At 52.6% G+C, this 11,904-nt stretch overlaps 2 protein-coding genes across 2 annotated transcripts; both read left to right on the top strand.

Annotated features, from left to right (window-relative positions):
* Nucleotides 1-1,517: 1,517 nt before the first annotated feature.
* NCU09741 (NADPH-cytochrome P450 reductase) lies at nt 1,518-4,845 on the top strand. Its single transcript, XM_959350.2, has 4 exons — nt 1,518-1,696; nt 1,912-3,872; nt 3,944-4,222; nt 4,347-4,845. The coding sequence occupies exons 2-4, from the start codon at nt 2,091-2,093 to the stop codon at nt 4,362-4,364; spliced, it is 2,079 nt and encodes a 692-aa protein (XP_964443.1). The 5' UTR covers nt 1,518-1,696; nt 1,912-2,090; the 3' UTR covers nt 4,365-4,845.
* A 3,032-nt stretch (nt 4,846-7,877) lies between these two features.
* NCU09742 (sporulation-specific protein) lies at nt 7,878-11,417 on the top strand. The gene is made up of 7 exons (XM_959351.3): nt 7,878-8,114; nt 8,922-9,829; nt 9,892-10,072; nt 10,133-10,224; nt 10,288-10,554; nt 10,617-10,709; nt 10,861-11,417. The coding sequence occupies exons 2-7, from the start codon at nt 8,940-8,942 to the stop codon at nt 10,994-10,996; spliced, it is 1,659 nt and encodes a 552-aa protein (XP_964444.1). The 5' UTR covers nt 7,878-8,114; nt 8,922-8,939; the 3' UTR covers nt 10,997-11,417.
* The last annotated feature ends 487 nt before the right edge of the window (nt 11,418-11,904 follow it).

Raw genomic sequence — 11,904 nt, 5'->3', positions numbered from 1 at the left:
GAAAGCTACGCTCCCCTCCGCGGCGCGGCAGCCGCGGGTGTCAAGCGGACGTAACCCTGCTGCAGGACGAGATGCCAACCTACTGTACCACTTTCACACGATATGAGGCAAGAGATGGGAGCGTAGGCGAATAGAATTCAATATTCTCGGCGTATAGGCGACTGCCGGTCACCTCTGAGTCCATATGGGAGTGAGGAGATGAAGGAAGCCGATAGGATCTTTGGGGACGAGCTCGGCGATCTAGCCGTAAAAGGCCGGGCCGCAGAAGGAGGAGCGACGACGCGAGCAAAGTACACAGACAGGTAATGTTTGGCAACCACCAACTTCTTACGAACGATCTTGTTCGAAACCCTCAAGCGCTCACCCCACAACGAGACCAGGGCCCGAAGCAGTGGAAAGTTGTGCAGGACATTTTTCACGGTCCACTTCTGTTTCTGGTCTCGAGGCTCTTCCTGGCCTCGTGCTCGACTACCGACCAAGGCTTGAGCGCCGAACCGGCTGAACGTTGACGAGTTGGTGCGGCAAACCGATTTCCGAAAAGTCCAATGAGTTGGAAGCCGAACGGGGTGAATAGGATCGATTTGTGCATCTTTGCATCGTGTGAACTCGCTTCCGCCAGATGTTCAGAACTCCAGGTGGGGTACGATGTGGAACTCGCCCAATGCCGGCTTACCTACATATCTCCCTATAACGGGAGTTCGGGAGAGATTCACGGGAAGAGAACAACATCGCTTTTTCTTTGCTTGGATCTGACTAAACGGTCTCTTTGCTGGCATCTTTTGAGCCCGTCATTGATGTCATGTCGAAGGCGACAGAGGAATCTGAGTTCCGTGGAACGCTGCGGCTGTCGGACACACCCCGGCTCTAAGTGTTAAGCTGCCCAAGCTGAGATGAGAAAGAGTTCCAGTTTACCTTTGTATTTGAGTCTTGTATTCACACGGTATGTGTATGATTGGCCTCGCTCGTATGGACCTCGGCTTCTGCCGAAAGATCTGTGATGAACCATGGTGATTTCTCGAGGCTCGAGATCCCATCTCTGGCTCCGCGAGCAAGTACCTTTCCTGGCCGTCATGTGAAAGCATTGTAGCCTAAAGTCCACTGTCGCTTTAGTTGGAACTGCACACCCGGGCCATCACCTGTGATCATTGATGCCCAGGGCGGCCGCCGGTATCATTGGAGGGGGGAACGTCGAACCTCGAGGAGCAGGATGGGCAACTTGTTCACGGCACTGGCTGAAGCCCGATTAATGACCTACAGCTTCACCCAAGATGGACAGCGCATCCGTTCGGTTGAGTTGTAGGTACCTGTATTTACTCTCGACACCAGGGACGGTTGTCCTTCGGGGTGTTGTTCAGCGAACTGAAGGCTCCCGTCAGCACCACTTGGCCTGAGATTGCAGTGGTCGGGTCGCAATATCAAAGTGGAGCCCACGGGAGGGGCCCGGTCATCGGGACTTTAGCGCTGAATTATGCATCGGATCGCGTGGGTCCCGCCCGCGTCCATCGGCCAGGGGGCATGTGTCCCTCAGTTTCCAGTTTATCTTCGCTCTCGATCTTTTATCTTTTAAGGGTGAGAGACCGTCACCCCCTTTCCTGTCTTCTTTTCGACCAGCAGCTGCCATTCTTTATTTGTTTCTTGTACTGTCTGAGCTTTGGGTTCCGACGCCTCTGCCATTTTCCTGCGCGGTTCGTCCCAGGTACGTACATCGTCTTAACTGCCGGACAGAAGCCGTCAGCGATGGCAGCCGTGGCATGTCTGGTTTTGCCATGTGGCCTGACCTCCCAAGCATACGGCACGCCGCTCACAGACCACACGCCAATCTTGCGCGAGCAACAAGCGGCGCTGGCATCTGTCATTGGGTTCATAGAGCCGTTTCAGTTGTTCACTGGGCTAACATGGGATTACGCGCAGGCCAGCTTCTTTTGGCTCCCCCCTCGGCCAGAAGCAGCCAAGCGAGCCAGTGCGTTACCGGCCCGGTCTGGTACTCCTCCCTCTAGACATCTCCATATCCGATAACTTGCAAGACTCTACCGGTTGTGCCCGCTTCAGTTGCACGCGCATACCCGCCCCCTCCCGTTTATATCGCCGTCATGGCCGAACTCGACACGCTGGACCTCGTGGTCCTGGCGGCCATCCTTCTCGGAACGGTCGCCTACTTCACAAAAGGCAAACTGTGGGGCGTTACAAAGGATCCTTATGCGAGCTCTCTGGCCAATGCCAGCGGCGCAAAGGCTGGCAAGACAAGAAACATTGTGGAGAAGATGGAGGAGCAGGGCAAGAACTGCATCATTTTCTACGGATCTCAAACCGGTACTGCTGAGGATTATGCTTCAAGACTGGCCAAGGAGGGCAAGAGCCGGTTCGGCCTTGAAACCATGGTTGCTGACCTTGAGGAATACGACTTCGACAATCTTGATACCATTCCTGACGACAAGGTGGTGTTCTTCGTACTCGCCACCTATGGTGAGGGTGAGCCTACTGATAACGCTGTGGATTTCTACGAGTTCATCACCAACGAAGACGTCAACTTCACGGAGGGCAACGAACCCGCGCTTGGCAACCTGAACTATGTCACGTTCGGTCTCGGAAACAACACCTATGAGCACTACAACTCCATGGTTCGCAATGTGGACAAGGCTCTCCAGAAGCTGGGTGCCCACCGTATCGGAGATGCTGGCGAGGGTGATGATGGCGCTGGTACCATGGAAGAAGATTTCTTGGCCTGGAAGGAACCCATGTGGAAGGCTCTCGCCGAGAGGATGGGTTTGGAGGAGCGCGAGGCCGTTTACGAGCCCGTCTTCAGCATCATCGAAAGGGAGGGCCTGACCAAGGAGTCCCCTGAAGTCTATCTCGGTGAACCCAACAAGATGCATCTCGACGGAACCGCCAAGGGCCCCTTCAACGCCCACAACCCGTACATCGCTCCCATCGCCCAGTCCTACGAGCTCTTCTCCGTCAAGGACCGCAACTGTCTCCACATGGATATCGATATCAGCGCCTCTAACCTCAACTACCAGACTGGTGACCACATCGCTGTTTGGCCCACGAACCCTGGTGAGGAGGTCGATCGCTTCATGAACGTCCTGGGTCTTTCCGAAAAGCGCCACACTGTTGTCAGCGTCAAGGCTCTCGAGCCTACCGCCAAGGTTCCCTTCCCGACTCCCACCACCTACGACGCTATCGTTCGCTACCACATGGAAATCTGCGCTCCCGTGTCTCGTCAATTCCTCGCCCAACTCGCTGCTTTTGCTCCCGATGCGGAGGCAAGGGCCGAGATGACCAAGCTCGGCGCCGAAAAGGATTACTTCTACGAGAAGATCAGTCTTCACCATCTCAACATTGCCAGAGTCTTGGATATTGTTGGCAAGGGTCAGAAATGGACCAACATCCCCTTCTCTGCTTTTATTGAGGGTATCACCAAGCTTCAGCCCCGCTACTACTCCATCTCGTCCTCATCCCTTGAACAGCCCAAGACGATTTCCATCACTGCCGTTGTCGAAAATACCCAGCTTCCTGGTCGTGATGACCCCTTCCGCGGTGTTGCCACCAACTACCTCCTCGCGCTCAAACAGAAGCAGAACGGCGAGCCCGAACCTTGCCCTTTTGGTCTTTCCTACGAACTCACTGGCCCCCGTAACAAGTACGATGGTATCCACGTCCCCGTTCATGTCCGCCACTCCAACTTCAAGCTCCCCTCGGATCCATCCAAGCCCATCATCTGCATTGGTCCCGGTACTGGTGTAGCGCCCATGCGTGGCTTCATCCGTGAGCGCGTGCAGCAGGCCAAGAACGGCGAGAAGGTTGGCAAGACTCTGCTCTTCTTTGGCTGTCGCAAGTCTACCGAGGACTTCATGTACAAGAACGAATGGGAGGTAAGTCACGCGCCACACTGGAACCGTTGCTGGTCACCTCGATATGCTGACACAAATGGCGAAAATTCCAGGAAGCCAAGGAGATCCTCGGCGACAACTTCGAGCTCATCACCGCCTTCTCCCGCGAGGGCCCCAAGAAGGTCTACGTCCAGCACCGTCTCAAGGAAAGGGCCGAGGAGATCAACCAGCTTCTCGAGCAAAAGGCCTACTTCTACGTCTGCGGCGACGCTGCCAACATGGCGCGCGAGGTCAACACCGTTCTGAGCCAGATCATTTCCGAACAACGAGGCATCCCCGAGGCCAAGGCCGAGGAGATTGTCAAGAACATGAGGTCATCGAATCAGTACCAGGTACGTTTACGTTGTGATCTTCCCATTACGTCCCTCTCCTCTCCTCCCCTCCCCTTTCTTCCCAAACCGTGTTCGGTCGCGTAACGGAAAAAAAAATGAATACTAACCTGCTGCTGCTTTACAGGAGGATGTCTGGTCATAACCTATATATATGCAGTTGTAGTAGATGCGAAAAAAAAATCAAGAATGTGATCCGATAGAGAAGGTTGGAAGGCATGGGGATGGGAGACACTAGACACACCCTTTTTTTTTGACTCTTCTTTCTTATGGATAGTCGGGATTATCATTTAGTGAACCAGCTCCGGATGCAATAGCAAATACCCACAAACAAGCGCATATTCATAAGGAACAACATCATCCATCGAGATTTTGTGTATTCTTTGGGTATGTGGTTGTTCTTCTGTGCCATGGCCTGACTAAGTATTGAATTAAGCTGGACGGCAGACTGCGTCAACCACACACCCACGCGGATACATGTATATAGCGTCGAAGGGTTACATGTACACTCCCTCATCTTACAACAGTAGTTGGTGTTCGAAATGAGAAGGAATATCTGGCGGGGTATTGCCTTGGCCGTCATCTTGTTGCTAATACAATACATCCTCAGCCAATTTGTATTCGTCATCCTTTCGAACCTCGCGGTGTGTAACTTCGGTAGTCACTGGTCCGATGTCACTGTGGTACTCCGACGCTACCCATCTTATGTACCTTCCTCCAAGCTTCAGCCGTTTGAATCACAAAGATCCTCCTTTGGGCGTCTTCAACCAGCCAATAAGAACCCAAACTTTCGAGAACTTGTGCTACCTTCTCGCAAACATAACCTTTTCTTTCTTTCTTCTTTTCGTGGCCGTGGAAAGTGGAAGTTGTGTGGTGTTCGCCGTTTGCTTTGCTGCGGACTGGAGAGCGGAGGGCTCTGATTGGTCCGAACTCGGGCCACTGTTTTCCTTGTTGCCGATATTGCAACCTCGCAGCCCGCAGCTACGGCAGCCCGTTGTTTTGTTTTTGTCCATTGCTCTTGTTTTCCTTTCCACTACTTATTCTTCTCTCAAAAATCAGTACTCCCCTTTTTAGTGTCTTTCTGGAATTTTTGTTCAGTCTTCTCGTTGTTTCTCGCTCGTGCTTTTTCCTTGTTCCTGGATGTCGACAAACGTTCAACACCCGCAGATGCGACGACAGAACATACGCCGTCGGCCGTCCTGGACGCTGACGGGCTTCGCCCACAAGTTTCCGACATCTCGGTCGCGGGGCTTTAGAGGATCGTGGGTTTGTGGGTTGGCTTGGCTGAGCTTCGACTTGGGGGTACACCTGGGTCCAGGCACTGTTCGAACGTCAGCTCCTATTCATGTTCGCCGCGAGTAGTTCTCGCCATTTAGAAACATGAGTAGACACGTACATTACCAGTGGCAGAGCAATAAAGACGTCCAAACTTGCTACCCTGAGTAAAAGTGAGTCGGTCTTGGTTATGATCTTCCATAGAGGATGCAAGAAGTGATCACCGTCTAGTGGCCCAAGTGGGCAGGTGATTCTTAGCAGACAACCCCTGAGAAAGATCGGTGCAAGTAAGCTCGTCGTAATCAAGGCGACGACACCTTTCGGGTTGCTATCGACTGTTCTCCTGGCCCACCCCACTCGGGCCTCTACGGGTTAATCTCCAAGTCGGGCTCAAGGAGCCATCACGAGTTTGTTTGCCCACGATGAATTCGATCAACGATAAACGACTGCAAACCCGAAGCTTCTTAGTTCTCTTATAGCATGTCGCCAAGCAAAGCCACCACGGCAAGCAAGACTGAAGGTGTTTGTTCATCACGTCTTTTGCTGCCCGCGGCCATGGCCAGGATGACGACATGGTATAGAGAAAAGCGCATGTCTTGGGGTCGAGCTCCGTGGTGGAAGCCAAGATGGGGGCAATACAAAGCGTACGACAATGCCCATCCAAATTAATGAACGACTTGGGCTTACACCCGTTGACGAAGACTGCCACAGTCGGCACGTTGTATGAGTAGCGGAAGGCGTGTCCTTATGTCTAGCCTCTGTCATACGTCCTGTGGAGTTGCTGTCGATGAAGTCAGGGCACAAATCACGGGCAGTTCTCTCCCTTGTTGCTAGTACCGGCTGTCGAGCTTGAAAGTTTGGGTGATGTAGGCGGGCGACACTCCGGCTGTGGCCGGTCACAGGTGAGTGATGGCGGAAGCTGTGACGATTGTTGGGAAGGCAAGCTAACGCGTGTAGTGTTGTTGCGATAAGCGTCAGTCAGGCTCACCCCTTCGCTGGTTGAACAGGGACGCGTTCTCGGATGAGAAAACCGAAAGGGAACCGTGCAGTCAATCGACTGCCCGGGACTAAGGCGATCTGTTGAATTGTAATGTGTCAGCTGCAATCGTCGTCTCACCTTTGGGAGTTATGCTGTATCTCCTGACCTCACGACCCATCCTCCTCCTTCTGTGAAAGAAAGTCGTCGCTAACACTGCAGTCGTGCAGGAACTCTGCTCGTGGACGAGAAGGTTCAATGCCCCTGGGTGCAATTGGTGAAGGTGTATCACCCGGGCCTGAATGCCAGTCTTGCCCGGCGCCTGGTTGCCTGGAATCATGAATCCGATCCGTGACGAGAAGGAATCCAGAGACACTCCGAGTTCGGCTATCAATGGTAGGCTCGGCTGTTATTTTGCACCTCCTCCAGAAGAACTGGCAGTGCTTGAAAGCCCAGGTGGAATGGGTTGGCACTGCCTTCAATTTGTTCTTACTTACTTGGTATTTTACATTACACCCTCGACTCTTTCCCCTAGTGTACCTAGTGTAGGTATCTGGGCTCCGGACATCTCCAATCCCTGACCGTCATTGGCCAGAAGATGGTCTCTGTCACATAGACGGCAAGAGCAAAGAGGAAACACCAAGCTAAGATTCACACCTGCATCATGAGCGACACCATTCACAGCGATTGCTTCAAGTTGAAGTTGTGTCATTACTTTCCACTTCGTTCCCCTCACTACGAAAGTGGATGCCACCAGCGTCACTGCCTTTCCATCTAGACCACGGCACTACAGTAGTGAAGGACATTTCCGATCGTTAGCTCAGTCAATTGTTCTGCTCCCTTCCTGTCCATACGAGGGGGGAAAAAACTTGTCGAACTTGGGATTGCCGGCCCGATGTGTAAAGGTAGTATTGACAACAGGGTCTCTCCTTCCTCCTTGGAGCCATAATCTAAGCATCGACTTTCAGAGTAAGTAGTTCTCTGTCCTGTCGATGATCCCGGTCCCTGCTGCGAGTGCAGTCTCGAGAAGCATGGCCAGGCATCTCCTTCTTTTCCTTCTCGTCGTCTTCCCTTCAACATCCCCTTTTCAACGCGGCAAGCTGGAGCCGAGCATACGGGAGTTCTTCCTTATTTATCATTATCTTCATCCCCAGCTCTCCTGGAGGATATCGTGGGTCCTACCTCTAGTGCAGGCTACTGGGGAACATCGCCTCCTTCCTTGGCCCGTCTACATCGTGGCTGCCCTTGACATTTGTTTACATCGTGAGGAAGCAACCTCAACGGCACTGATCCATCACTCCATCTTACTTAGGTACCAGACGAAGATCGATTGACGGGACTTAAAAGATCGCCCTCCCTCCGACATCCAGTCCAGCTCAACTTTCCTGTCTCTCAACTCTTGGTAGACTCTTCCTCCGATCATTACAGCATCAACACACAATCCATCCCAGCGACCACCACAGTCTCTTCAATTCATCTTGCTTGATAGCTCGGTTCATCTTCTTACTCCCCCTGCGCTCGCTTGCATCAGAGTCTTTGGTTCTTACATCATCGTTGCCGGCCGCCGCTTTCTTGTCACCAAAGCATCTCTCCAAGCCTGATCCAATCAGCCGTTTGTTACAAGGACCACATCTCGTTTTGGAGGTAAGTTGACGTTCGACGTAAGTATGCTCTGCCTGCGGGTTCATGGCAGCCTGAAGATGGAAGGTGTTTGCCTGCGTTTCCCGGCCAATCACTCCGGTCTCCCGCCGAAGTCTCGGTCCTTTTCCGTTCCAACTGAACCTCTACCCTCTTCTCCTCCTCCTCATCTCCTCTTCCCCCACACAATCCCCCAATTGATCACAACAATCAAAACTCTCACGGGTTACCACCAGATATCATCTTGAATTGGTTCTCTATCATCTTCACAGATATCCATTGAGCTCCATTGAGTATCAAGCACCTCTTCTTTGCATCTTTTAAAGCATCCCCACTATCACATCTTATCCTCAGCGACGCGTCAACAAGTAGTCAATCAGGCACAATGGTTCGTGATAACTTCCCCTCCGCCCCTCACATTGTTCCCCCATCACGTCGCGCACTTTGAATCACCTTCACCCGTACAATTGCCCCCAATTGGTCACTCAGGATGTCCAAGGGATTCAAGCGCGTCACCTTATCTGATCTCTCGGGTCATAATTTGCTCAATGAGAGTGCGCCAAAGCAATGGTCACCTGTCTCTTGAGCATCATTTCCACCTGCCAAGCACATTCATCACTTGCTTTCAAGTCATCGCTGCCCTCAGGATGGATACTCGGCGAGTGTCCAGCACCAATTCCAAGGGCTTGCGGTCGCACGATCAATGCAGGGTTGACCTTCTCTGCGCTCACCTTCTACCGACACTTGCCATTTCTACTTCTTTGGCGTGACTTGGTGGAACTTAGGGCATGGAGCTAACTATGGCAAATTCAGACCAACGTTCTATCAAAGATGTCTGCCCATTATCGCACCAACCCGGGTGTCGTCACCGACACTGGCAACAACCGCCAGGGTAACTATCAAAGCTACCTCACAACCGAAGTTGGCAGTACTCAGCATGACGGCTCTGCGACCCATGGTCATCAGGTCAACCATGGCGTTGACAACATGAACGCCGTTATGAGTCAGTTCAGCAGCCTTGCCTTGCCTCCTGGTCCTGGCAACCCGACTGCCCCTCAAAACCAGGCTGGTCACCAGTACTACATGCAGGACCAGCAAGTTGCTTACCAGACTTACCCTGTCCCCATGCACGTCGGCGTTCCCCCCGAGGCGGCTTACCAGATTGGCGTTGCCGGACAGTACCCCGTTCCGGCTGGATATGCGCCCCTGCCTATTCCTTACCATTCTGTGCCTTACACGCCTGGCCGTGTCGCCTCGTACGGTGAGCGCAGCAGCGAGGCTCCTGGGCTCGAGAACCGTAGGGGCTCGTACTCCACCAACGAGTCCACCCCTGCTACCCCTTTCTTTGGCACTTTCTCGGACCGTGGTGGTAATGGTCGAATTGCTGTGATCCGCTCCAGCTTCAACACTCCTTCCCCGGAGCAGGTTGTTGCATCTGGCGGTGTTGTTAAATCCGTCCCTATTGTCGATGAGGAGCTGCTTGCCCTGCTCAAGCAGAATCCTCCTATCCCTGATGCGGTTCCTGCCGTGTTCACCCCGCCCACTCACACCAAGTCCATCGAGCAGTGCCTCGAGAACCGTATTCAGGGCAATCGCAACGTTTACATCCGTGGCCTTCATCCCACCACTGACGATGAGTTGCTGCTTCGTTATGCTTCCCGCTTCGGCAAGGTTGAGCAGAGCAAGGCGATCATTGACACGTCTACTGGAGCTTGCAAAGGGTATGTCGTCCCCCATTGCCTGATAGTACAGTCTTTCATCCATGTACTGACCAAACCAATAGCTTCGGCTTTGCCAAGTTTGCCAATGTTCGTGATTCGGAGAAGTGCATCCGTGGCTTCCACCATCTAGGCTATGAGGTTGGCTTCGCTCGCGAGAGCTTCAACGCCCGTCTCAAGGCAGAGGGAGATGAGAGTTCCACCAACCTTTATCTGTCCAACTTGCCCAAGCGTCTGACTGAGGCGGTGAGTAACTCGTTTATGTTGTCTCGTCGTGCGTTCAAGTGGACTCTAACACCGTTTCAGGAGCTGAATGCTATCTTTGTTGGCTATCACATTGTCTCCAGCAAGATTCTCAGAGATAGCATGGGTAACAGCCGCGGTGTCGGTTTTGCTCGGTAAGTCCCATCACTGCTTCAAGTTATCCGTTATCCGAGGATATCATCTAACACGCAACACAGCTTCGAGACCCGTGATGAGTGCGAGGATGTCATCAAGAAATTCCACGGCGCCCCGATTGGAGAGGAGGGAATGCTGATGCAGGTTCGCTACGCCGACACTCCGGCGCAGAAGGAACTTAAGCGCATCACGGCTGAGCGCCGCCAGTTCCGCACCAACGAGTACAACATTGGCGCCTACGGAACTGCGGATGTCGGCATTCATCCCAGCATCTATAACCACCAGGCTCCGTGGAACCGTCGCGTTAGCGCCGGCCACTCGTCTGATACGTGAGTCACCCTTCACCCTGAATGTTCAATGACAGCCAGGTGCTGACTAACTCTGAACACAGTTCGTTTGCTTCCGGCGCCCGTATCCGCATTAACGTCAACAGCGACAGTGGAATGGGTTCTTCCATGTCTCAGGGTGGAAGCCATGCGGTCAGGTACAGCTCCACCAGCATTCCGAAAGCATCCTCCTGCACTATCGCCTTGGGAGCCCAGGCATCACTCTCAAGCGAGAAACGCGGCATGCGTGTTTTTGGAAGCTGGAAGATGACTTCAGTTCGTCGTGACAACTAACCGTCTTCTCTGCAGGCCGGGTAAACTCACCACCGGCGCATCCTCTTCGGACGACGGATCAGCGGACGAGGGCGTCACGATCGTCGAGTCCGGTACGGTTGCAAACGGCAGCACCCAGTCATCGCCCACAATCAAGAAGGAGAAGCCGTAGTTGGCTACGAGGGCTTTGCCTCGATATTCCTGTCTTTGATCTGGCTTCCCTTTGTTCGAGTATACGATACAACTGATGTTTTTCTTGGGAAGGGCTCAACAGCTCGGCATCGCTAATCTGTGGCCATCATTAAGTTGCTTCTGGCGATAGGTCTGGAGCACATGATCGATACGGATGTTTAATCAACTGGCTATGCCAAAGCATGTGGCGGGTGCTTAATTACTAACCGAAACTTTTTCATGGGATGGGGAATCTTTACAGTTCTGGCACGTGGTAATAATAACCGGGAGATTGGAGGATTACTAGAAATTACCAAGGTTTTCTTGTACGGTTATTGATATTCAGTTCTCTGGGACTTTGTACTTCTAACAAGGGAAGCCAAGCAGACAGTATCAATCGAATGCAAAATCATCATTGTTGCAGAAAGAGGAAGATGGACCACTACTTTGTGACAACTAAGCAGTGCATGTCATTCTGTCAAGTTCGTCGTGATGCCCAATATGAGAACTATGATGTTCAGGGCAGCAAATTCGGGGGCATACAGTAGGGAACCAAGTCTCAACGTCAATATTCAGTAGACTGGTCTTTATATGGTAGCCCCAGGCCCAAAGACAGGGTGTGTCCATGGACTTGATCACGTTCCCTCTTGATATCACCATTTTGGGATAAACGTCATGTGCCCACGTTGGGAGCATCACTACGACCTGGTGTTGCTGTGGCGTCACCAACCCACGTGGAAAGATAAACCATATGCCCTCTCATCTTTACCTTTGTCGATAATTCCATGAATTGTTAATCGAATTTCCCCAAGGTGCTGGGAGCACATGGTTGTGTAAAATGTCGGCCTGTATGCTCTCAGCTGCAGGATCGTTCTTTGCGCTATTGCTTCAAAGCACCCAACGTTCCTT

Source organism: Neurospora crassa, linkage group IV (genome assembly GCF_000182925.2).
Source record: "Neurospora crassa OR74A linkage group IV, whole genome shotgun sequence".
Taxonomy (NCBI): Eukaryota; Fungi; Ascomycota; class Sordariomycetes; order Sordariales; family Sordariaceae; genus Neurospora; species Neurospora crassa.
Note: the sequence above shows the minus strand (reverse complement) of the source record. Positions and strands in the feature narration are given on the sequence as shown.

What these genes read in the sequence shown, in the direction of transcription:
- NCU09742 (XM_959351.3), top strand. Translation starts at nt 8,940, where the DNA reads ATGTCTGCCCATTATCGCACCAACCCGGGTGTCGTCACCGACACTGGC. An exon ending in CCAAGCGTCTGACTGAGGCG is followed by an intron (nt 10,073 to 10,132) that starts GTGAGTAACTCG and finishes ACACCGTTTCAG; the next exon opens with GAGCTGAATGCTATCTTTGT. An exon ending in GGTGGAAGCCATGCGGTCAG is followed by an intron (nt 10,710 to 10,860) that starts GTACAGCTCCAC and finishes TCTTCTCTGCAG; the next exon opens with GCCGGGTAAACTCACCACCG.
- NCU09741 (XM_959350.2), top strand. Translation starts at nt 2,091, where the DNA reads ATGGCCGAACTCGACACGCTGGACCTCGTGGTCCTGGCGGCCATCCTT. An exon ending in TGTACAAGAACGAATGGGAG is followed by an intron (nt 3,873 to 3,943) that starts GTAAGTCACGCG and finishes CGAAAATTCCAG; the next exon opens with GAAGCCAAGGAGATCCTCGG.